Source organism: Nasonia vitripennis (genome assembly GCF_009193385.2).
Source record: "Nasonia vitripennis strain AsymCx chromosome 2 unlocalized genomic scaffold, Nvit_psr_1.1 chr2_random0005, whole genome shotgun sequence".
Classification (NCBI taxonomy): Eukaryota; Metazoa; Arthropoda; class Insecta; order Hymenoptera; family Pteromalidae; genus Nasonia; species Nasonia vitripennis.
Genome location: NW_022279612.1, coordinates 1,654,693 through 1,681,102, shown reverse-complemented (window position 1 = coordinate 1,681,102; position 26,410 = coordinate 1,654,693). Strand labels below are relative to the sequence as shown.

General features: G+C 38.3%; 1 protein-coding gene across 6 annotated transcripts in view; it reads right to left on the bottom strand.

Moving 5' to 3' along the window:
• LOC107981980 (histone-arginine methyltransferase CARMER) overlaps positions 1 to 26,410 on the bottom strand; it is a 325,591-nt gene that overhangs the window by 84,653 nt on the left and 214,528 nt on the right. The window contains exon 7 of one of the 6 annotated variants that reach the window (XM_031925141.2): positions 15,781 to 15,819. The exons of the other annotated variants lie outside the window; for them this stretch is intronic. Coding sequence (XP_031781001.1) covers positions 15,815 to 15,819 — 5 coding nt within the window. The 3' untranslated portion in view covers positions 15,781 to 15,814. Of the gene's footprint in view, positions 1 to 15,780; positions 15,820 to 26,410 lie in introns of those variants that run through there. 6 annotated transcript variants of the gene reach the window in all.

Here is a 26,410-nt window from a genome sequence, read left to right as displayed (position 1 = left end):
GGTGATCCCTTTAGTACATGTGGTAACACCATGGCCCGGCTGCCAACAGTTAAAACAACTGTACGGGGCCGGGTCGATCGTCGGGTTTGTTGGAATCGGTCGGAGTCCTCCGAACCACGCTCCCCTTTCCTTTACAGGCAGGGTCCTGCGGTTGGAGGAGCGGCTCCTTGTTCAATCCGCCGAGCGATCTTCGATGACGTTCCTCGCGTCTCTTCTCTCTCTCTCTCTACCTCTCTCGTCGGAGCCGTTGGCCGCTGTCCTCGCCACTGGGACTGGTTGGTCTCGGGCTGGTAGGCAGGCCTCAGTCTCCTCTCTCGTCTCTCTCTGAATACGCCTCGCTTCTCTTCTTCGGGCGGCTCTGGCTGTGTTGCGTCGTGCGTTCCTTGCTGCTACAGCCTCCTCCCGGCTCATGTCGTTCTCCGGGGTTGCAGCAGATGCTGGTGGATCTGCTTCCATCTGCTCCTGGTCGACGAGCATGGAGGCAGCTTCGTCTCGTGTCCGCTGCTCCTCTTGATGGCAACGCTCAGCTTCCTCTCTCACCTTCTTCTCCTTCTCGCTCTTTCTCTTTCTCTCCTCTGCTGCGGCAGCGGCTCGCTCTGCTCTGAGCCGCTTTTCATCGTCGTGGGCCTCGCGTAGTCGCTGTTCCTCCTCTCGGGCTCGCCGCTCTTCTTCTCGTTCTCGGGCCTCTTTTCCTCTCTGCTCCATTTCTTCTCGCCGATTTCTCTCTTCCTCTTCTTGTCGCTCCTCTCCTCTCCTCCTCTCGTCTTCGTTGTTTTCCGGTGTCTGGTTTACTTCCTCTGGATGACGGGTCGGGGACCAGTTATCCCAGTCTATCTCGGCCGTCCCAGAGTAGACACCGCCGAAGAATCCTCTGATCGGCGAACCCGGCTCATCGTCGTCCGAGCTGGACAGATATGCCGAGACATAATCTTCCTTTGTGAGCTGAGGAGGATTTTTGCTCTTCTTCTTCTTGTTCTTCCTGCTCTTCTTCGTCGGTGGACCCCCTCCCGAGTTTACTCTAGTCTGGCCCCTCGGAGTAGGGGCGGCAGCGGGAACAACAGGGGATTTGGCGACGTATAACTCCAACTCCCTCTGCGCCCGTCTGCTTTCCTCTGCCTCCGAGCTCTCTTTCCCTCGTGATTCGGCGGATGGCTTTTGCCTCTCCATCCGAATCCCACTCTCCTCCTCTCTCGCAACCTCCTCTCTGACTAAGCCCATACGCCGGGGAATTGCCCCTGTCGAGATCGCCTGGCTTAATCTTGTGATCGTCTCTGTCCTTGGCCTCTCCTCGTTGCTCCCATTTCGCTGCTGGCTGCTCTCTGGCCTCGTCATCAGACCAGCTGTGGATTGGCGCAGGCGCAGCCTTGGTGTGGTCGCGCCGATCCTCAAGCTGGTTATCCCCGCCCCTGAACCCTGCAGAGGCGTTGACGACGTTGCTGGCGTTGGCAGTCTAGCTGGTGATCTTGCTACCTGGGCGAACGTCGGTCGTGGCGGTGCAATGTTGGTCGGTGGCGGGCCTGTCGGCACCGTCTCTCTCTCGTCCTCTACTCGTTTCATCCTAAAAACACAAATGAATTAGTATTTTTGCTTAGCCTTTCGCGGCGGGACCCAGCGCTTAAGTTCATCCACGTAAGCCTTTGTCAACCGTCGCGATTTTCCGTCACTGTAGCCTAGTACATAGACTATCGGGGATTTAACCTCGACAATCTCATACGGGCCTTCCCAGTGCGGAGCTAGTTTTTTAGAAACACTCTTGGCTGCGTCGGATAGGACATGGGTCTTTCGCATGACCTCATCTCCTACTTGAAATCGCGCATTTTTCCGCCCCTTGTTATAAACGCGTTCTTGTTTTTCGGTTGCAGCGCTCGTGTATTTCCCCACCAATTCTCGCAGCATATCTAATCTCTTCATCCTGTCCACCCACTTATCTGGCTCCCCTCTTTCCACGGGTTTTCCTCCCTCGATCTCCCGTCGCAAACTCAACACCGGACGAGGATGTCGCCCGTAGTTGAGAAACGCAGGAGAGACTCGAGTAGAAGCTTGCGTCGCCGTGTTAATGGCATGACGAAACTCGTGGAGATGCAAATCCCAGTCGCGATGATCGTTTTTTACATACATCGCGATCATCGTTTTAAGCGTGCGATTCGTACGCTCGACGGGATTTGCCTGAGGATGATAAGGCGGAGTGGTGATATGTTTCACACCGTAGACTTCCAACACTTTCTTCAAGTGTTGGTTGTCGAACTCCTTTCCATTATCGGTTAAAAAATATTCAGGGGTTTCCCACCTGAATAAAATCAACTCCTCCAACGCTCTGGCTACTGACTTTGCATCCGCCTTCCTCAACGGCTTCAATTCGATCCAGCGTGTAAACAAGTCTTGGAACACGACTAGATATTTGAATCGATTTTTGCTCGGAGGAAACTCCATGAGATCAGCTGCGACGATGGCCCAAGGCCGCTCGACGACTCGCCGTCCCATGAGCCCTTTCGCTCCGCTTTGCGCCGTTTTATATTTTTGGCACTCCTCGCACGACTGTACGAACTTGTACACGTCGTGATAGACTCCTCGCCAATAGTACTCTCGAGCCACTCGGTCATATGTCTTCTCTATTCCCAAGTGACCCGAGGAAGGCGGACAGTGTGCATCTCTTATTACTCTCTCCTTCTGTTCCTCCGGCACTACTAATCTCCACGCTTCCTCGCGGTGTGTTATCGGGTCCAGCAAAGCATCCTTGTGCCAACGATAAAGTACTCCATTTTCGATACGCCATCCTAGGTACTTCTCCGGGAATTTTTCAACTTGTTCTCGCAATTTTAAATATTCCGGATCTTGTACCTCCTCAAAAGCGGCAACAGCGTCCTCGCCATTATCGTCGCTTCGGGATAACGCATCCGGAAAATGATTTAGTTCACCTTTTCGATAAATCACGTCAAATTGCCACTGTTGCAATTCAATTGCCCATCTTGCTAGGCGACCGCTGGGATCTTTCAAATTCCTCAGCCACTGCAGACTTTTGTGGTCTGTTATCACGCTGAAGTCGTACCCCTCAATGTACGGCCTCAGCTTTCTGATAGCCCAGACCACTGCCAAGCATTCTTTCTCCGTCGTCGTGTAATTTCTCTCGGCAGAAGTTAGTACACGACTAATATACACTATCGGGTGCTCGCCATCGTCATGGTCTTGAGTCAAAACGGCCCCGATAGCTGCGCCACTGGCATCGCATTGCACTTTGAACGGCCTTGTAAAATCAGGCCGAGCAAGTACAGGGGCCACGGTGAGCGCGTGTCGGAGAGCTTCAAAAGCCTCTTGTTGCTCATCTCCCCACTCCCATTTCTGATCTTTTCGCAGCAGTCGGACGAGCGGGACTTTGAGCTCGGATTCGCGCTCGATAAAGCGCGAATACCAGCCCAACATGCCCAGAAATCGTCTCAATTGTTTGACGTTTTTCGGTGCCGGAAAGTTTTTCACTGGCTCTACCCTTTCGGGATCAGGACGCAGTCCCTCCTTGTCCAATAAGAAACCCAGCCACCTGATCTGTGAACAACAAAATTCGCACTTCTCCTCATTCACGACTAGCCCCGCGCCCGTGAGTCGCTTCAGGACAAACTCGAGCCACTCTAGGTGCTCTTCGAAAGTCTCCGTGGCGATCACCAGGTCGTCGAGGTAGGCGAACACTGCTGGCTCGCACGCAGGCCCAAACAAAGCATCTATTAATCTCTGTTGGGTCCTGGGCGCGTTACACAGACCGAACGGCATACGCTTAAACTGCCACAGGCCCGAGCCCGGCACAGAAAAAGCCGTATACTTCCTGCTCTCTGTTGACAACGGGATCTGATAATAGGATTGTTTCAGATCGATCTTTGATAGATATCGAGCACTGCGTAGCCTATCTGTAATCGAGTCCATATTAGGGATTGGATGCTCATCCTTAATAGTGACCCGATTCAAATCTTGATAATCGACGCAAAACCTCCACGTTCCGTCGGCTTTGCGGATCATGACAGGTGCGCTTGTATAATCGCTCGCCGATCTCTCTATGATCCCTTCAAGAAACAATCTCTCAACTTCCTCGACCGCGGCTTGCTGTTTTGCTGGAGATTCACGCCGAGGCTTATGCCGAATCGGCGTGAAGTCCATCAGCTCGATATGGTGCTCCGTAAGATGCGTGAGCCCTATCGATGAGCCTTGGTTTTTAAGGATCTCTTCCACGAGCTCTCTCACCTCCGCTCGCTCCTCCTCCGTGATAGTCGACAGGCCGGCACACTCCGCGTACACGGTAGCTTCCTCTTTGTTGTTTATATCAGCAAATGGTCGCCACTCGCCCTCTTCCGTACGCCACAAACCTCTTCCCAGTCGCACGTCGCAATCGAACTTCTTACAAAAATCCATTCCGAGGATCATTGGTTGTTCGAGCGACAGTGCAGCTTTGAAAGATATGGCTTGTTCTTTACCTCCTATATCGAGTATCATCTCCAATTCTCCAAGCACTGAGTGAATGTGCCCCGTGGCTGTGCGGAGCTTAGTTGTGCTCTTCGTTAACCGCTCCCGAAATCTCTCAGCGATTTCTGGACCAATCAACGATAGAGTTGCCCCGGGATCGAGCAGTGCCTGATACACATGCCCGCCTAGGCTCACTGTTAGGAAATTTCTATTTTCCGAGTTTGCTCCGGCCACCACTTCTCCCTCATCCGCACTTTCCCTCGTGCTAATGCCTGGTACAAAAAGCGGTTTTGGCGAGCTTTGAAGTCTTTCGCTACTCGCAGCGTTTCGTCTCTCGCTCTCTTTCTCTACTCCTAACGTTTTGAACCATCGGCAGCCTCTAATGTCTAATTGGACTGCGGTCAGGTCCCCCCTTCTTCTCTCTTCCTTCTCGTTTTCGCTCAGTAACCTCGTGGCCTTCTCCTCAACCTTTCTCAACTCGGCAAACCGACGCGCTTCTTCCTCGTCTTTCTTCTCGGTTTCGTCGAGCTTCACGAGTGGCTGAGCGAACGTAACTCCTCTAATCTCCTTTCCTCCCGTTCTTCCTTGTTCTGGGGGCGCCGGTTTCTTTATTTCTGGGCCCCCAACTTCAAGTTTCCCAGAGCTGTAGTTATCACACGACAGTCGGGGCACGAGAGTAAAGTGACGCCTTCTCGTCCGCACCACTGACAATGGGTCTTAGGAGCGTCCATAGCCCAGTGCGCAGGAGTTGAATTTGTATGCGCCGTCGGAGGAGTTGTGCAGTTCCTCGAGGTGTGCCCCTTCTCTCTGCATCTATAGCAGACTACTTCGGGACACTGTGAGGCGCGATGACCAACACGGTGACACGTGAAGCACGCGCCGAGAAACTCTCCCGCGCTCACGTTGGTCGGTCCTAATGGCGATTTACCCGCCCCCGCCGCTGGATTCCTTCCGGTGCGTGGCTGATTTCCTCCGCCCTTCGGTTTATTCGTCGAATCCTGGCTTGATGCAGCAACTTTTCCCGTCGACTTTGATTTATTACCAGAGTCGACGTTAGTGCTTGCGCTCGCGACTTTTTCCGACTCAGAAGCGGACGCTGATATCGTAGCTTTCTTAGCTTTCGACTTCTTGCCCTTCTTCTGAGTCTCCCCACTTTCTTTCTCTTTGTCTACCGTCTCGACTGCAGCGACCTTAGGCTTAGTCACCCCTCCTGTATATGCCGCGCCGGGAACGTGCATCTTCTCAGCTGGCAATGGCGGAGCATAACGACTGTCCAAGTCTCGCTGCTTCTCCCACCGGCGACCATACTTCTCAAGATCTTCTAAGCTATCAATGAGTTTATCACCGATAGCCTTCCGATACTCGGGTAGAATATTGCGATACGCTATCTGCAACAATTCTCTTTTTGATGGGGGTCGATGGAAGCGTGACACAATGTACTCAAATTTGGCGAGAAACGTCGTGATTTTCTCACCTTTGTGTTGCCTCCTCCTCCTCAAATCCTCCATTAAATCTTCCCTGTCATATTCAGTAACGTAGCGGTGCTTGAATTCTCGACAAAACTCCGTCCACGTCTGAATTTTCTCTCTTTTGGCTCGGAACCAACGGCCCGCCTCGCCCTGGAAAATACACGGCAACACGTTTATCCAGTCGACATCTAAAGCTCGAGTACCTCTTCGGCAATCACTTAACCTTTCCAAAAACTCTTCTGGGTCCTCGTTTCGGCCTTCGCCGGTAAACTGGAAACCCCAGTCTTTGAGTTTTTTTGTGATATCTCGGGCGCTGTCCATTCTCTCATTCCGAGAACCTCTCACCGAGAGTCTTCCCGTCGACGCATGATTCGAGCTATGCTCGAATTCGCTGTCGCTGCCGCTCAATAAACTCAAGCTTCCTCTCGGACTTCGTATTCTCGCGGCCCTCTCTTTCCTTTCTGCCTGTCCTCGCTCGCTTCTCCGGATCCTCTTCGCGCGACTCTCGCTCGTGTGAGGAACCTCCGACTGACTCTCCGAACTCCTGTCGCTTGGCCTCGTTCTGTCGAAGAACAATTTTCTCTCTTCTCTCTGGTTCTCTGACTGACTAACGGGCTCCGCTATTCTCTCTTTTCCCCACCTCGGACACTGCAAGGTTGGCCGTTTTATAGCCTGCGTCGAGGTTCGTCGGAGACCTTCCGATCTCATCTCTTCCTCTCTACGCAAACTGTTTTGCTGGCGAATCACTTGGCACGCTTTGTTCCATGCTTCTTCGCGCACTTGTTGGAGATTGCGTTGATGCCGTCGTTGCACTTCTTCTTCCTCCTCCTCGATATCGAACTCATGCATCACCTGATTAAAAACGCGATGGCCTTCAAGTTCGAGCTCCTCTTCAAGGGCCCTCTCTCTGGCTTGCTCGTAGGTCATTCCGTTCGCGCGGAGTTCCCCTATGCGAGTCACGCGTTCATTCAAGCGTTCGTTCGTTTCCCGATACCGATTCTCACTCTCTCTTTCGCTTTCAGCCGAACTTCTTCCCGCTCTTGAGCTTACTGACGAGCTTTCCTCATTTCTCTGCTCGTTACAGTTGGCTGTCGCAGAAACATTTCCTCCCGCTAGAGTGGTCGATGGCGTATACCACCGCTCTCTTCCTAGCGGAGGTCGGCTTTCGGCGACAGGAACTCTGCTCGAAATTTCTCTGAGTCCCGGTCGGGCGATAGGTGATTCGCCTATACCTCGTACTATTCGAGCCGAGAAATACTCCCACGCTCCCGGATGTCTCCCTGGCATGCGGTTCTCAAACCGGTAGCCACGCGGTGCTGGAGTCGGAGGCGATATCAAGTTCCCAATTACTGCCGAGGTAATCGGTCGTCCTGATAGCGCCGCCGTAGCAGTCACCAGGGCCGCTCCAGCCCGTGAAGTGACTACACTCGACGACGTCGTAGTCGCCACTGCCGTACTCGGTGGCACGTTTAAATTGACACCACTTCGGCGATCGTCTCCTCCGTTCTCGCTTTCGCTAGAACGTGGATGGATCAACCTTACCTGGTTGTCATTGTTTACTCTTCTCTTCTTTCCCTTCTTTGGTGGAATTTCTCCCAAAATACGCCGCTCTATTTCCTCGCTGGCTATCGCAACTCTCTCGCCTTCGATATCCCACTCATACCACGGCACTCCTTCCAAAGTCGGGTTGGCTTCCGAAATATACGCGCGCAATAATCGATCGCGACGAACCTCAACAGAGCCACGCAAACCAAAACCTCTGGCCTCGAGCTCTTCATCGAGTTCGTACTCTGTCAAACGGCCGATTTTAAATTTCATCGCGCGAAATTCGCGCGAGCTATGCATCAGCCGTTGCATTACGGCGGCATGCGTTTCGTTACTTGCCGCTCGATTCATCGCGCTTTCTCACTCTCACGCACGCTCTCTACGCTCCCAATTTCTCCTCCTCTCCACCTCGGCGATCACGAATTCCCCACAAGGGATGCCAATTGCGACGCTGTGCCTCCCAAAACAGGTGCGCAACACTTGACGCCTCGTACGCGCCAAGATTTTTCGTTAATGTCGGGATTTAATGTAATCGCCGACGTTTGGGAGAACGTGGAGGAAAGAAGGAGGAAGTAATCACACAATTTATTAACTTGTATTGCACGTATATTTATCCCAGCCCTTCCTTACAGCGTGGTGGCCGTAGCCGCCCACACACAATAGCCACGCAGGGCTCGCCGTCACACCTCAACTCTCATATACGCGCGCACGCCTCGAGTCTCTCGCCTCTGACGTCGCGCAGTCTGACCCGTCTGCGCTCTCTCTCTCTCCCGCATCCGAATTTCGGCTCGGCGCGACCCGCTCGAGTAGCGATACGGCCGGCGCGCTCGTTCTCTCTCTCTCTCTCTCTCTCTCTCTCTCTCTCTCTCTCTCTCTCTCTCTCTCTCTCTCTCTGTCTCGAGTTTTCGTATTTCTTTAATTTTTGAGTTTTTTATTTTCTTGAATGTTTTTTTTCGTTTTTAATAAATTTATTTGAATTCACAATTCACTGTTCTATATATATTTAAAAATACATTTTTATTTGTTAATTTTTTCTTTTTTTTTCTTTTTTATGAATTGTGTATTCAATCTTCGAAGTATGGCTTAAGATTATTTATATGAAACTTTCTTCGCTCTTTTTTGGTATTTATATCTATAAGTAAATATGTGTCTATTCCGACTTTTTTCTAGACTTCGTATTGTCCTTGATAAATGTCAAAAAATTTGGCTATTTTCCCGTTTTCTGCGTCGGATACGTTTAACGCTTTAATCATTACTTTATTTCCTATATCTAACTCGAAATGCTCCGCGTGAGCGTTCTTTTTCGCCGCGCGTTTGAGAGCTATTCTATGTGCTTGCTCGCATGCAAGCGATATCCGTTTTTCGTTTGTGATTTCATCTTTTTCCGGTGGTATATATAGGTATTTTTCCCATACTCGCATGGGTTTTCGGCCGAAATGTAATTCCGTCGGTGTGTGGTTTGTTGTTTCGTGGTGCGTTTCATTTATAATATTTTGTATTATTTTTACGTATCGCGACCAACCTTTATGTTTGTCGCTTAAAAATGTGCGAAAAATTGTCCTAATTCCCTGTGTACCCTTTCCACAATATTACTTTGCGGGTGTCGGATCGATGAATATACAAGTTGAATGTTTTCGTTTTTTAACGCGTTTACAAATTTGTCGGTATATAATCCTCTGTCAGTTTTTTAATTACCGCGTGAGCTGTTGCTCGTCGAAGAGGGTAAAACACGTATTTACTGAAAACATCTACGATTGTTAATAAGTATTTTACTCCCCCCGCCGAGGTAGGAAGTGGACCGTAAAAGTCTATTGACAGTAATTCACCGGGATTTCGCGTTAAGATAGGTTGTGACATTTCCCTATATTTTTTAGTTAAGTGTTTAGTTCGTTGGCAGCTGTCACATGTTTTTAGAATTTTCGCTATCTTTCTGCGTAAGCCTGATGCGTAGAAATGCTCGCATAGCATTTTATTTAATTTCCGCCCCCCTATGTGGCCGTATTTTGTGTGTACCTCGTTTATAAAGTCTCTTAATACGCTAGTCGGTATTACAATTTTTGATCGCTCTTTTGCTTTTTTATATAACACATGATCTATAAGTTCGTAAAGCTTACAAGTTTTTTCGTTATTTTCTACAAGCTCGTCGATTAGTATACGCGTTTGAGGATCCCGCCTCTGGCTCTTTTCTACGTTTTTACATATATTAATGAGTTCGCGGTTTGGTTTTTGCTGGACGATAGCGGAAATTATGATTTCAGATTGGCTTTTTGCCTTACTTTTTTCGCTTTCGTCCATGCGGCTAAGGTAGTCCGCTACTGCGTTTTGTTTCCCTGGAATGTGCGTTGGATTTAAACTAAAGTCTTGGATCGCAAGGTTCCATCTTTGTAGTCGTTTGTTATTGAACTTGCAATTTCTTAGGAATGTTAGAGCCTCGTGATACGTACGGACTCTAATTTCGATTGCCCCCCTTAGGTATGTGTCGAGCTTGTTGAGTGACCACACAAGGGCGAGCATTTCTTTATCTGTAGTAAAATATGAGCATTCGCTACCCTTGAGTGTTCTGCTCACAAAGCATACAACTTCTTCCTCTCCCTCATCGTTTAGTTGAGAGAGGACCGCGACGAGCGCGAAGTCTGACGCATCTGTCGTCAGTATGTACGGCTTTTTATGGATCAGCTTATTTTAAAATTATGTTATCATCAAAAAGCGTTTTTATTTTTTCGAACGCTTCTTGATGTTCAGTTGTCCAATGAAATAGCACATTTTTTCTCATTAGATTTAATAATGGTATTAGACTTTCAGCAAAGTGTTTTGTAAATTTTGAATAGAAATTTATGAATCCAATGAAGCTTTGTAGCTGTTTTAAATTTTTCGGTCTTTTGAAATTACGAATAGTACGTATTTTCTCCGGATCCGGTCGTATTCCTTTTGCGGAAATATAATGCCCAAGAAATTCTATTTCTTCACAGAAAAATTTAGATTTTTTGAAATTTAATCGTAATTGTGTTCGATTAGCCTTTCATATAATTTATCGAGATGTTCGATGTGTTCTTCGAACGTACGCGATTTGATCATTAGATCATCTACAAATAGTACTAGAAATTCATTGAAATCCCACGTGGCTTCCGTCAGCCCTCGAATTAACGCGGACCCACTTGTTTTAATACCGAACGGTACAACGTTAAATTCATAGACGTGACTATCGACTTTGAACGCGGTGTATTTTCGAGAATTTTCTTCTAGTCTGATTTGCCAGTAACTAGCTGTGAAATCTGTAACGCTTGTTATTGGCCTATCACCGCATCGTTGTAGTACCGCGTCGATACCGGGAGGTCCCTCGTAATTATTTTGGAGAACCATGTTTAATTTTTGTGCGTTTAAGCACGGCCTTACCGATCCGTCGCGTTTCCTTACGATCTGTATCGGGTTTATATATACGCTATTTGAGCGTCTTATTATGTTTAATTTTAACATCCTGTCAAACTCATCTAGTGCGCCTTGTCTGTCAGCAATGGGTATTGGGTGTGGTCGGCAAAACCAAGGTGTGTTGACTGTAATAATCAATTTGTGCTCATATGTAGTTAAAAGACCGGGTTTCTTTTCAAATACTTCTTTTCTTTCGATAATGAGATTTTTTAATATATTTCTTTGTGCCTCGTTGAGGTTTTCACAAGAATTTACTTTCCCGTCGATCTCCTCGATTCTGAGTTCGTATGAGTTTTCATAATTATTTTCATAATCTTCGTAAAGATCATTGAGATCCGTGTGGTACCCTTTTTCGGTATATCCACCGGCGTCTTGAATTGTTAACGACGTGGACTCGTTACGCGGCATTTTTTTTGTCTACGTACGTTATTACCCCGTCGTCGTTTTTTACCGAAAAGAGAATTTGTTCGTGCACCGTGTCAATTAACATTTTTAATGATTTGATTGTGTCGAACCCGATTATACAAGGCTTGACTAGCTTTGGCTTATTAAACTGTTTTTTGACTCGTTATTACCCGCGAGTGGGTAGGTGGTTTTATGCTTCTGGTTGTTTTGTTTGTTTTGCGCGTTTTGATTATTTTGAGCGTTGGTTCGATTTCGATTTGTGTCATCGTTATCGTAGTCGGCAAGTATCTCGAGAAATTTGTTGACCGATTTTATCTCGTGCCCGGTTACCGTGCGTCGTATGTCTCGGTCGAAGTGCTCTGCGATCTTTTTCACAAGCTCGTGCTCTTCTAGATTTAATTCTAGCTCGCGGGCTAGACCGAACATATAAGTGGCATAGCTGACACGGCTTCGAGGTCCAGGGCTGTACTGTCCAAATTCTACTTTACGACCATTCGTTCTTTGAATTTGATTATTCCAGTAGCGTTCCCTGAAGCGCGTTGAAAATGTCTCGAAACTATCCACCTCTGTTTGAAGCAGATACCACCAGTTATGTGCATCGCTCTCCAAGACTTGAGATATTACTGATGGGGGGATGGGAGAGGACGTTCTAATAAAAGGTCAAAATTATTTATATTTAGCAAACAGTTGTTCATTTATTCTTTTAATAAACATTCGTGAGCGATGCTAGATCTCAGCCTACAGAAGATGGAGTGGACTGCATACATACTCTTCGAGAGCCTGGGGCTCATGGACTACTAGGTATGGAGGAGACCGGAGCAAGCAGCGAGTACTACCATTCGCACTTTACTCAGTTGAGAGCCAGATCATTAATGCTCGCTGCTGGCTCCGGGGCTCCTTATATACCCGAGTTGCTCCATCTCTCCTGTATTACATGCGCGTACGCCATCTACCCGCGCATAGATAGACTATTTACAATTGGCTACTAGCGCCACTAGGTTGGTAACTTGCCTACGCCAGGCAAGTTATCTGTTGCTGTCCTCTTATCCCCGGGCCGGGCCTGCCGTCACATGCGACACTCATTATATTTATTTATTCAGTTATTATTTAACGAATATACACTTAAATTAAAATTTTATATTTGGTCAATTTTGTAAAACCCTCTAAAAATAGTAAAAAAAAACAAATTGAATCTATTTCACGGTAGAAATTTTCTTTGAACGTAAATCATTTAGGTTACTGAAAAAAAAATTGTCAAATGTATCAAATTTCAATTAGTTTGTGGCAATAATAGTACTTAAAAAATGTCCGTCTGTCCGGATTTTTTTTTTGCATTTATTCTACAAAACTTGATGTATTTTATAAATAAAAAACTATTTAATGGTATAGACAGGTACATATAATAAAAATATACATTCCTACTAAAAAACATTTTCAAAATATCGTTCAAGTGGATTGGAAGCTGTTAAAACAAAAAAAAATAGACATAATTAATTAATTTCTTTTATATTTTTGACATATATTATGACATATATATATATATATATATATATATATATATATATATGCTGTTTTTTTAAGCCATCTATTTGTGAATATGAGATGACAAATGCTTTATCTATTCATGCATATCATAAGATGTAATCAGTAAATTCGGTCCAGATAAAAGGGATGCTGCGATTAATTATTTCTGCAGATATCATTTTTTTATTTAAAGTTATTTATATTTGTTTGTGAATATAAAATGACGATATGTATTCATGCATATCACACAATGTTATCTGCAGATTCGATTTACATAAAAGCTGCAAATAATTAATCGTGCAGATATGCTCTTTTTTTAAAGTTATGTGTTTGTGAATACTAAATGACGAATGATGTATGCTTTTAGGCATAACGCAAGATGTTATCTGCAGATTCGGTCCAGACAAAAGGCATGCTGCAAATAATTTTCATGCGCTGATCTTTCTTTTAAAACTATGTGTTTGTGAATATGAAATGACGCAAGCCGTATTGTTTCATGCATATCACAAAATGTAATCTGCAGTTTTAGTCGAGATCAAAAGAATGCTGCGAATAATTTTTTTTGCAGATATAATCTATCTTTCAAAGCTATCTGTTTGTAAATATAAAATGACTAATGCTGAATATCACAAGATGTAATCTGCAGATTTAATCCTGTTGAAAGGGGTGCTGCAAAGAATTATGCCTGCAGATATGATCCTTTTTTCAAAGCTATGTGTTTGTGAATATGAAATTACAAAAATCATTATGTAATTATTTTCTTCATAAAAAGAGCACTCACATGAGTATCAGTGGAGAATGATAAATTAATATTAAACGAGATCAATTTTTTTTAATAAACCGTAACTCATAGTCAAATATATGTTTTAAACAAACATTACCATCTATTATATACTTTCAATTATGTATTACATATGTTTACTATAATATTGAAATATTTTATACAAAGGCTATAGCCGGGTTACTATGGTGAAATGGCCCCCTTGGAAAATGTATATATGTTATATACCATTCGATGGGGGATAAAAAAAAACTCCCATAGCCAAATTTTTAGCTCTCTGCCTAGTGCGCATGCGCAGTAACGTCGATAAACGTGTTTTTTTTGATTTTATTTTTTTCTAAAGTCCCTATAGGATAAAAATTTTTTTAAAAATTCACATTGGTGTATTTTTATGTCATGAATAACTGCAATTTTTTTGGGATTACATAACCTCTAATATCGGATCTAAAAAAATTATTAAAGTTTTCAATCGATATTTTGACCCCCTTGTTTTTGAGGTGCAACTTTTTAAGTAGACTTTTTTTGTGTACTTTTTCCCGTTCTTTACGATGGCACTAACGTTTTTTCCTTAAAAATGGTGGCACAACTCGATTTGAGCCAAAAACTGATTTTTTTGCCATTTTTTCACGTTTTTAGCTGGTTATGTTACAATTTAGTTACTAAAGTGACTCCTTTTGAGTAGTTTTGCATATCTTCCCATGAAAACATAATCAAATGAAATATTTTGTTCGCTCCAAGCCGTATTTTTTATATTATCTTACGTTTTCAATGATGGTCTTATCAGAATTGTGATATCACCTTATTATAAAACTGATGGCTAATGTTATGTTCTTTTTAAACGTTCTGTGATTGGTCGAAAGTATTGTCTCTGTCGCACTTTTTTGTTTATTGTTTATTTTTATTTATAATAAAAGGTTATGCTTGGCCGCGCGGTTGACGCGGCGGCTGCAATGCAGACGATCTGCGTAGTAAATGGTCAATCATAAAATTAAGAATTATCAGGAGCATAAACAAATAAAGTATTTTGATTTCTTAATTAATTAAACGATGCGCAAACCAATGGCAACATTGTTTTTTTCAAAACTAATTTTTTTTTTTCTTACAATTGTCTATATAAGGGAGAAAGTACAATACGTCCCGTCCCGTCCCGTACCGACCCCGGGACATACCGTCTGAAATAAGTCACTTTTATATTATTGGCTAATTCTGTTCGATAACCCAATCGACGGTACAGAATTAGCCAATCCCGTAAAAACAGCTTATTTCAGACGGTATGTCCCGAGGTCGGTACGGGACGACGGACTCAATTGTACTTTCTCCATAATATACTAATACAAGTGAATGGTGAAAACGCTGTTAGTATAAGTTTATAACTTTTAAAGTAAATTAAAATCTAGCAAATAAAAATTGTTTCGATTTTTCTTTTTACTATTTCGGCTTTTGACTGATAATTGATAGCAATACTAGAAAAAATAATAAAGTAGTTAAGTATTTATTTTCAAATACATTGGAGTTAGTTGGAACCGAAGGCTGACGCGGCTACTTTAAATCTTTCTGCTGTTTACTTCAAAACTAACAATCTTGTATATTTAAAGTGAGTACTATATATTTTACATATCTTTTAAAAAAATGAAGATTTAACAAAGTTTTTCAAAAGTTTTGACATCACAGATTATATGCTTTGATATTAGGGTTATATGTATTTCTAATACATATTACACAATAAATTAATATTTTGTTAAATAACTTCTTTAAAATCAAAACCTATTATTAATATCTAAAATGTTATTTTTATGCCGACACTTTGAGTTTTGAAAAAAATACTGTAACCAACCTACTGATAAATAAAAAATCTCCCATGTATTTATAATAAATACACTTGTATTTTACCGGTATATGCAGAGTAAGACTTATTAATGGGTAGAAAAATAAAATTTTTATTATAAATTCTGTAGTATTAAGAGTAATTGTATCAAAAATAATGACAGATAATATAGTAATATAATAATATGATATAATAATATAATAATATGATATAATAATATAATAATATAATATAATAATATAATAATGTAATAATAATAACAGATAATTATTAGACCTTTTTATACGCTAAATAAGAAAAACATGTTGTGTACGTTATTAAATTCTTGCATAAAATCAAAAGTTTAAACCAACATTAAATTATAAACTGTTTTAGTACTCGCATAAAGATCCGATCTTATCCTAAAACAAAAATAGCAATCAGATTTTAAATCAATAAGCTAACAAAAAAGTAATTAATAAAAATGAATTTTCAATCCTATAGATATAGATATACGTACAATGCATGTAAGGGGAACGAGTCTTTATCTATTTAACTTAACCAATTTAGGCTAATCACATAAAGTAAAATGAGAAATTAGTTAAACATAAAGTTGTTGAAACTATTAACTAAATAAAATTAAGAAGGAAAAACATTTGAATAAAATATGACAATAAACTTTTGCTAGAAACGGATTTGACGATTGATGAGTTGCATGTTTTGATGTAATGCGGTATATTAATTATACAAGTATGATTAAATTGATAAAATATAGAAAGTCTTGAACAATAATTAATTTGTTTATGTATAAAATACTGTCAAATTAATAAAAAATGCACATAAATATCTGCATATGACTATATATGATGTGATTTTTACTATAGTTAATTATTATGAGATGAGAAAAAATATTTGGTTTTACATAAAAACAATACATGAGAAATAATAAAAATGAAAAATATAACTAATAGGATGCGAACTTATTAATTGTCAATTAACTTTTAAGTTAAAAAAATGTAAAATGAATAAAGTAAACACAAGCTAACCTATGCTTTAAACACATACGTATATGAAACATCATTAAAAACAACATTATTTATTTATTTTAAAATACACTATTATTCATGTCTAGATACAAGAACATATTTTTACAAAAAAACAAATTGAATATAATAATTTCATAGGTTTGTTGATTTTATAAAATCACTAGGTGCAAGCACTTCAATACAGTTTTTATGACAAAAAAAAATTATTTGCTTAAAAAACTTATAAATGAAATACAACTTATTTCACTTTTACTAGGCAATATTATTTTTTTACTTTTCATGTAAAGCTACTGAGAAAACTGGATTATACAAGAACTTAGATTATAATATTTTTGTAATATTTATTATTCATTCTAGTTTTTAATTTAAAAAAAGGCAAACAATTTTTTTAGATTTTTAAAAACTAACTAACAGCATTTTTAAATGTATTGTAAAATATTTATATTTTATTATTTCAGAAGTGATCTTCTTATCTAATGGTTAAATAAATATGGCATCTAATAGTAATGAAGAGTCAGATAACATCAGGAAACGCGATGATCGAAGATGTGCCATGTGTAATATTTATATTAGAAAATCAATTGGTCGAGAAAAGGAAATCGAATCTGAAGTTGAAATCGAATATGCTAAACAATTATCAAATAAAGATATTTACATCCATGATGTAATTTGTGATTCATGTAGAAAGCGATTAGCCAAATACATATCAAGCTCTAAACCTAAAAAGGTTAATGTTCCAGCAACTGCTTCGTCTCAAGATTCAAATGTTTCTGAATCATTTTCTCAGCTAACTGTCACTTCATCATCTCAGGAAAGTAGACAATCATCTGTATACACAATAAAGGAACAAAAAGTACGAGCAACCACGGAATTACTTATTCAAAGGACGATTGCGGCACATAAATATTGCTTTGTTTGTGGGTACCAAAAACAGACTAATAATATATTAGTTCCTTTAGAGGCCCGAATTCAAGTTTATAGTAAAATGAATGTTTTTATTCCACATGGCAATAGATGCTGTTGCACACATTTAATTAAAAAAAGATTTTATGAAGATGAACTAAATAAAATTAATATTTTTTCCACTACAAGTACGGTATATATTGATGAATTACTACAATTTTTGAGTCAATTATCAATGAAAGCAGACGAAACTTTATTAGATACAGTAGCTGAATTTTCCATGCCTGAAAAAAAATTGAAAGTTTTTACGGGATTAACGTGGGAAAATATTAATTATCTTAAAGATCAACTCACTTCTCTGAAGAATTCCTGTGTAAGGACAGCGACACAAGCCATTGTCGTATTTTTATTCAAAATGCGCTCTGGGAATTCTAACTCGCTCATCTCTACAATATTTGACATTGAAAGCGAACAACAAATATCTCGTTTTTGTCAATCAGTATTATTATCTTTCGAAAGAGATTTACTACCAAAACACTTTGGATTAGAAAATGTAGACAGAAAAGAATTGATTGAAAATCAAACTTCTAATATGGCAAAGAAATTAAATCCTGGTAAACAACTTATTTTGATTGCTGATGGTACTTATATAAGGCATGAAAAAAACTCTAATAACGAGTACCAAAGAAAATCTTATTCAGGCCAAAAAAAAGTTCCTCTGACTAAACCATTTACTATATGTACTACTAATGGTTATGTTGTTGACCAGTTAGGTCCATATCTTGCAAATAAAAATGATGCTACAATACTGATTGAAATATTGGAAGAGAAGCAGAATATTTTACAGAAACTTCTTCGCCAAGGGGACATTTTTATACTGGATAGATGTTTCAGGGACATTAAACAAAAATTAGAAAATATGGGTTATATTGTTTTGATGCCTGCACTCAAAGGTTCAAAATCTCAACTTTCTACGCAAGAATCAAATGAAACAAGATTCACGACAAAACTGCGATGGGTTGTTGAAGCAGTGCACGGAGTTCAAAAGAAAAAATATAGGTTATTAGATCACAAACTTGATAATAAAATGGTGAAAAATACTGGATCTTATTGTAAAATTTCTTGCTACTTAAATAACTTGTTTGGCAAACGCCTAGATTCTGATGAAGACATGCAAGATGAAATATTTAGTGCTATGCAATCTAGAAAAAATGTTGAAAATACATTAGCAGTTTTAGTAGCAGACAAAAGATGGAGTCGTCGGAAACTACCATTTAAAATAATAACTTCGGATGATTTACCAGACTTTCCCGAATTAACAATAAAAGATTTGAAAATTCTGTTTACAGGAACATATCAGCTTAAACAGACAATATGTTACTTAGCGGAAATGCTTGACGCAGATAATAATTTGAAGATTGGACATTCAAAAGAGACTAACAATATTCTCAAACTTGAAGTTCAATCCAGGCATATTAACAGAAAACAATACAAATGTTTCGTTGAGTATAAACCAAATGGTATTGGTTATTCTAGCATCTTAAGACACTGTTGTGATTGTGCTAACGGTAACCGTACTATAGGATGTTGTGCGCATATTGCTGCCATAATCTATTATCTTTCACATGGAAGATATTTATCAAAAATCATACGACCAGCTGAAATTCTGTCTAAAATGTTTCTTAATGATCAAATTGAAGTGTGTATTGATGAAGATAGTGACAATGATGAGTGAATCATTTTTTCTATTGTGAACATTCGTTATTTTTAAAAAGCTACTTGTATACGTTCCATAATTTATTTTAAATAGCCTATGAAGATAATAAATTATACTTTGTACGAATTGAACATACTTAACTTCAATTCCTTTTTACCTGATAATTATTACTGTCAATAGATTTTGAATAATCAATTAAGTAGAGGCAGATAAGCCAAATATGGCCTTTTTAAGACCACAAGACGCCAAAAGTACCCTCAAACGATCGATTTCAAGGCTATGTTTAGCTAAAAACAGGCTTTTTTGCGTGAAAACCCTTGCATTATGACATTTTTAGGTTAGTTTTGGGTTACATGGTACCAAAAATGGCCTTTTTCGGCGTTAAATCACTCAAATGAGGGCATTTTTAGGTTAAAGAGAAAAGCAGACACTGACAGCGGCGATATTCTTTTTATATATAGAGAGAAACCCTTTATTACCTCAAATTCTGATAAGACCATCATTGAAAACGTAAGATAATATAAAAAATACGGCTTGGAGCGAACAAAATATTTCATTTGATTATGTTTTCATGGGAAGATATGCAAAACTACTCAAAAGGAGTCACTTTAGTAACTAAATTGTAACATAACCAGCTAAAAACGTGAAAAAATGGCAAAAAAATCAGTTTTTGGCTCAAATCGAGTTGTGCCACCATTTTTAAGGAAAAAACGTTAGTGCCATCGTAAAGAACGGGAAAAAGTACACAAAAAAAGTCTACTTAAAAAGTTGCACCTCAAAAACAAGGGGGTCAAAATATCGATTGAAAACTTTAATAATTTTTTTAGATCCGATATTTGAGGTTATGTAATCCCAAAAAAATTGCAGTTATTCATGACATAAAAATACACCAATGTGAATTTTTAAAAAAATTTTTATCCTATAGGGACTTCAGAAAAAAATAAAATCAAAAAAACACGTTTATCGACGTTACTGCGCATGCGCACTAGGCAGACAGCTAAAAATTTGGCTATGGGAGTTTTTTTTTATCCCCCATCGAATGGTATATAACATATATACATTTTCCAAGGGGGCCATTTCACCATAGTAACCCGGCTATAGCCTTTACTGCACATCCCAAGCTGATGTGAATTTTCAATATTTTAACGTTTTCATAAATTATCTATAGTCATTTATATTAATTAATTTCAAATGAGATCTCTACTATTAGGTATACTGCTCTTTTAGGTTTACTTCTAAAATACTCTTAATTTTGTTATAGTTGAAAATTATTTTTAAAATAGTAAAACCGTATTCAAAAATAGATGCATTGAGCATTCTGTATTCATTCCACAATCAATAAAGTGTCATTCTAATATTGACAACTAAATTTTATCTATTTATAAAATTTTATAAATCAACTTTTTGCATGTGTATCAAACCTTATTTCCTAATACAGGAGGGCGGAAAATGTGCTTAAACGCACGTGGAGCATGCGTAATAGTGCATTTTACGCACACTATATCGTAATATATTTTAAATACTGTCTTACTTAAATATTTAGATAAGTATTAAATAAAATAGTAATAAAAAAATGTATCTTTATATGAGGATATAAAATATGATTTTATATAAAATTACATAATTTTTTATACTTATATTGATCATTGGTCAAACAAAAATTCTGCACATAACAGTTTCCATCTGAAGATTTCAGACTAAAACTTAAGATAACTGAACAATACAGAAATGTTCAGCAGAATAATGTCGGAATTAAGACAAAGTCAACAATTATATACAGGTATTATTAGTTTTTTTCAGTTTTTTTTTAGATTACCGCGGATGGTACCAGATTTCAATAGATTTAATAGTTTCGTTAATTAGATTCTATTATCAAGTAGCACGGTAGCACCACGAAGGCGAGTTTGAGAAGCAGACGAAGCCGCGGTGCCTGCGCTACTATTTACTTCTATGTCGAGGTTCGCATTTTTTATTACAAAGAAATAAATGCATTTCTTTCTTGTCTTTTATATATTATGACTTATATCATGTTTTATTATGCCTAACTATGATTTTCAACAAAAGTATTGATAAAAACTACCTTTGATATAATACGCGAGTGTGTCATTCACAAAATACTCAAATCAAATCAAATAATGTACGGACCGTTAAGTTACCCGCAATAAGTGTTAGGACTATGAAGTTAGCCACACAGCTATACACAGATGGATATTGCGTTCTCATCGGTTTTCTTCATGCTCGCCCACATGTAGTTTTTAGTGTCTAGGTGTAGAAATAATTCGAAGGCGGTGTCTAGGTATACGGGGTGGCCGATGACGAGGTCTAGGTAGTGCGCTCTGTAATCTTTTATGTCTGGGTAAATATATCATTCGAGGGCGGTGTCTAGGTGTACCGGGTGGCCCATGACATGGTCTAGGTGGTGCGCTTCGTGGTATTTTGTGTTTAGGTATAAAAATAATTTGAGGGCGGTGTCTAAGTGCGCAGGGTGGCCGATAATGAAGTCTAGGTGGTGCGCTTCGTGGTATTTTCTGTTAGGTGTAAAAATAATTTGAGGGCGGTGTCTAAGTGCGCAGGGTAGCCGATAATGAAGTCTAGGTGGTGCGTTCGTGATTTTTTATGTCTAGATAAATACATCATACGAAAACGGCGTCCAGGTGTACAAGGCGGCTGATGACAAGGTCTAGGTGGTGCGCTCCATGGTATTTGGTGTCTAGGTAAATGAATCATACAAGGACGACGTCTAGGTGTACAGGGTAGCCGATGACAAAGTCTAGGTGGTGCGCTTCGTGGTTTTTCATTTCTAGGTACATACATCATACGATGACGGCGTCTAGGTGGCCGATGACGAGGTCTAGGTAGTTCGCACTTAGTTTTGGTGTCTCGGTGTAGAAATCATTCGATGGCAGTGTATCAGAACAATCAGTGATTTCACGTTAATGATAAAAATGTTACAAAAAAACCATGGTCAAAAGGTGCTAAAGATGCTTATATTTTATTTTTCGGAGAAATATGAAATACTCAAAAAAAATTACTAAAAAGGACTGAAATCTCAAAAAATTTTAGAAAAATAAAGGTTAGGCGAGTTTAATATATTCCGCAACGAAATAACAGATAGAAAAGAACTGAGATTAATCAACCAAAGTCCAGTTTATTATATTTAATCGTAATGAAGCAACAAAATTTGTTTGGTCAATAAAGGGCTTATTTAACTTAAAGTTAAGTTATATACTGATCAATTAGAAAAACTCTCAAGATACTCACTTCGTAACTTGCTTTGACCGTTTCGTTTCATTTATTGGTGAATAACTAAAATTTTCTTTTTATGTATTAGAACGTCATAAAAACACCATAAGTACAATGAAACGGCCATGACAAATTACGTAGTAAGTATCTTGATAGTTGTTCTTAATTTTTCAGTATATAATTTAACTTCAAGTTAATTACACGGAGAAAAATAAACCGTTGCGGTTACTGAAGTGAGTTCAGTAACGCCTGTTCAGTAGATGCTACTGCACAGACTTCAGTAAAATCTACTTGACTGCGTGCGACAGCGAAACCTAACCTAAAAAAGTATACTAGTATGGTGTATCGTGAGATACGAGAGACTGTGAGAGAAAAAAAGAGATATATAAATATGCAATATAGTGTGTCTCATCTGAGACAAGACACAAAGAGCTTCGGATCTGCGCCGATCATTCTTCCCTGTGCTCAAAATGTTTGCCCGAGTTGCCTTCGCGGCACAGTCCAGAAGGGTCTTCTTATATTATTATATGACCTTATTTTGTTGGTTTTACAAACGAACTATGACTATGTCGAGCATAGTAATAATATCTATCATGCAGTTTTCATTTACTACAAATATTATTAGTACTGCAGTTAGTTACCGACTGTTCATTCAGTTATTACTACCCGAGCGACTTCAGTTAGATTTACCTAATAGCCGTTACTGAACAATTTAGGTTGCATTTATTTCAATTTTGAGTAAGCGCAACGTTTTATTTTTCTCCGTGTAAGCCCTTTATTGACCAAAAAAATGTTGTTGCATCATTATGAATAAATATAATAAACTTGATTTTGGTTGATTGATCTCAGTTCTTTTTTATCTGTTATTTCGTTGCAGAACATATTAAAGTCGCCTAACCTTTGACTTTTTTAAAAGATAATTTTTTTGATGTTATTAAAGGCGTGTTTTTAAAAAAGTTAAGAAAAATATGTAGAAATCCGATAGCTGTTTTGATTGGAAACAAACTAGTAAACGTAGAAGACAGCAATTATAAAATGAAGTGAACGGTTTTGAACTATGAAAAAACTAGTGTCTTTACTTATTAATAGTTATTGTCTGTCGTATTTAATTTTTTATTTATTTTCTGAATTGTAAAATTTTGCACCTGAAAAAAATCCAACTAAAGAATCTAGCAAACTAAATAAAACTAAAGACAACAAAAGATTACTGTTATCTGAGTCTTAATTCCGACATTTTTCTGCTATTATCTGCAGTTCATAACGTTTTTTATCAGTTGTTTCCATTTTTTATTTTCGTTAGAGATTTAAGATATCGATATCATTTAATATAAAAGTAAATATAGTATTATGTATTACATTTTAGTACAGAATATAAATGTTATGATTGTTATAATCTCACAATTCACATTATATTATGAATTTAAATAAACAAAAATGTTTAATTAATTTTATTTTATTGTTAGATTTTGTTAATATAATTAATACTGTCATCAAATAATTACAAAGAGTTTATAAACATTTTTTAATATTTAAAATTTATTTCTATTTTATTCTATAATTTTAAAGCCGGTCCTGCGTACTAGTAGCTATAACTATTTTTATAGAATGTTGGCTGTATTGAATATAAAAAAAAAATTAACTCTTAAAAAAGTAAAAAGTTAAGCGAATTTGATATATTCCGCAACAAAATTACATATAGAAAAGAACTGAGATTAATCAACCAAAGTCAAGTTTATTATATTTAATCGTAATGAAGCAAAGAACAACTCTAAGATAATTACTACGTCACTTGCCATGCCCGTTTCATTGTTCTTATAGTGTTTGTATGACGTTTTAATATATATAAAAAAAAAATTTAGTTGTTCTATCATTCTATTGTCAAATGTGATTATCTAATGTCTATTGTCAAATTTGTTTATTATTTAATATTAAAATTTCAAAACTTTACTATAATATTGAATTATCATTTAAACTTTATTCTGTTTCTATATTATCCTAGTTATTATTTTTATAAACTATTTATTTAAACTAAAAACAAATCATAAAATCTGTGCGAGTATAAATTTATTTTTACGCCGCGAACACGAGCTCTTCCTGTAAACTAATAATCTTTGAACTAAATAAAATATGCACAGTTACAACAATATAGTTTTCAACTGTCCATACCTTATGTGAATTTAAATTTATATTTTATTTACAACAAATGCTTCTGCTGTTAAACTACTTTTATTTTGTAACGTTCTATATAGCCTCGCATCTGCGTCGCAAAACTGTGACAAGTCCACGCAATATTTCCATAGAGCCATCCGCAATTATCGGGGCAGGCTTATGGAATAGTTGCGGGCGCTCGTACTGCTAGGATACAAATCTCATCAGTGAGTTTGTGACCTGATCAAAAACTTTAAGTTAATTGAATGAACTTTAATAACAAATATCTTATTCATGTCAGTTATAGATAGATGTTTTTACTGGAAGGAAATTGGAATATATGGTTTAGTTGAAATCTTGTGTCTTACAAGGAAACGTACCCAACCCGAACTCACCGATTTTGATGATTTTCATATATGTTGTAGAACATAAAAAAATAAGAGACACGTATTTTTTTTTATCGGCTAATTTTCACTTTTAAGGGGTAAAAACCTCCCCTAAAGTTAACCCCCAAAAAGCGTTTTTTTTTAAATATCTCGGCTTAAAATTAATATTTTTCAATGAAACAAATTGGAGGTTATTTCTTACAAAAAGAGCAAGTATTTCATGGTGATTTGAAGAGTAAGAGTAGCATCCCCTATTTTTTAGGGGTTGAAAACATATATTTTTTGGCATAATTTTATAATAAAAATGTTTAAGCCGACTAAAAAAAATTGGAAAAAATGTTTAAACATCCTTAATAACAAAATTTAGTTGACGTCTTTCGGTGTTTTCATAAATATTACCCCTAAGGGGGTAAACCACCCCTAACACAAAATAACTGTAAATATGTAATTCAATACATAATATTTCGTAGAAAGTTTGTATATGGAGGTTTTCGAGGTCGCTGATTACAAATCTGTTATCAGATTTTGAAAATTCAAAATGGCGGAACCAATAGGACGGAAATATCGAAAAAAAATTTTATATTATAAAAAAGTTTTAAACGACTAAAAAAATTGGAAAAAATTTGTAAACATCTATAATAAACAAATTAAGTTTTTCGATTTTTTCATAGATACTACCCTTTAGGGGGTAAACCACCCCTAACACAAAATAACTATAAGTATACTTCAATCCATAATATTTTGTAGAAGGTTTGTATATAAGGGTTTTCGAGATCGCTCTTTGCAAATCTGATATCAGATTTTGAAAATTCAAAATGGCGGAACCAATGTGGTGGACGAAAATATCGAACAAAAATTTTAACTTTCATAAAAACTTGTTATAAATGTGTTATCTTTGTAGCCTGTACATGTGAACTAAAGAGCCTTAAACCCTAAACCCCTAAAGAACAAATAGGCTAAATGGTTGTGCTTTTTAACCAAACCACCTCAAATTCCTAAATTTGTAAACAAGAAAATTCTGTGTGTGAAGCAGTTTTATAATTTCCGTAGAAATTGTTATCAGAATGTTATTGAAATTCCTTTATTGTAAATTCAACTTATAATTTATTTTTGTTTATAATATTAGAGTATAATAATAATCTACAATCTTTTATCTTTTGCCATAGTGCATTTTTTGTATTGAGCATAAAATATATTATTTTACGATGTTTTTACAATAATGGTAGTCCTCATAAAAGTGTTTAAAGCACAATGCTTTTTGCACCAACCACATCGTACAATTGCAATGTTTGTGCACCCTTCTATTTCAGAATGTGTTGCACAAGACTTTCCAAAACTGAAATCTATAGGATTATCAAATTTATCTGGTTTTTCATTGACGTAACCGCTTTTATACCAGGAATATTTAAACAAATCTATATATCTCGGTGAAGACAGTTGGTTGTGAACCAATGATTGAAGTTTAATTATATTATTTCTCACATGTGAATTCATATCATGATCCATTAACATTACATTATCAGAAAATGTTCGGACAAAGTTTTTCCAAATACGGAATCCATAGACATCA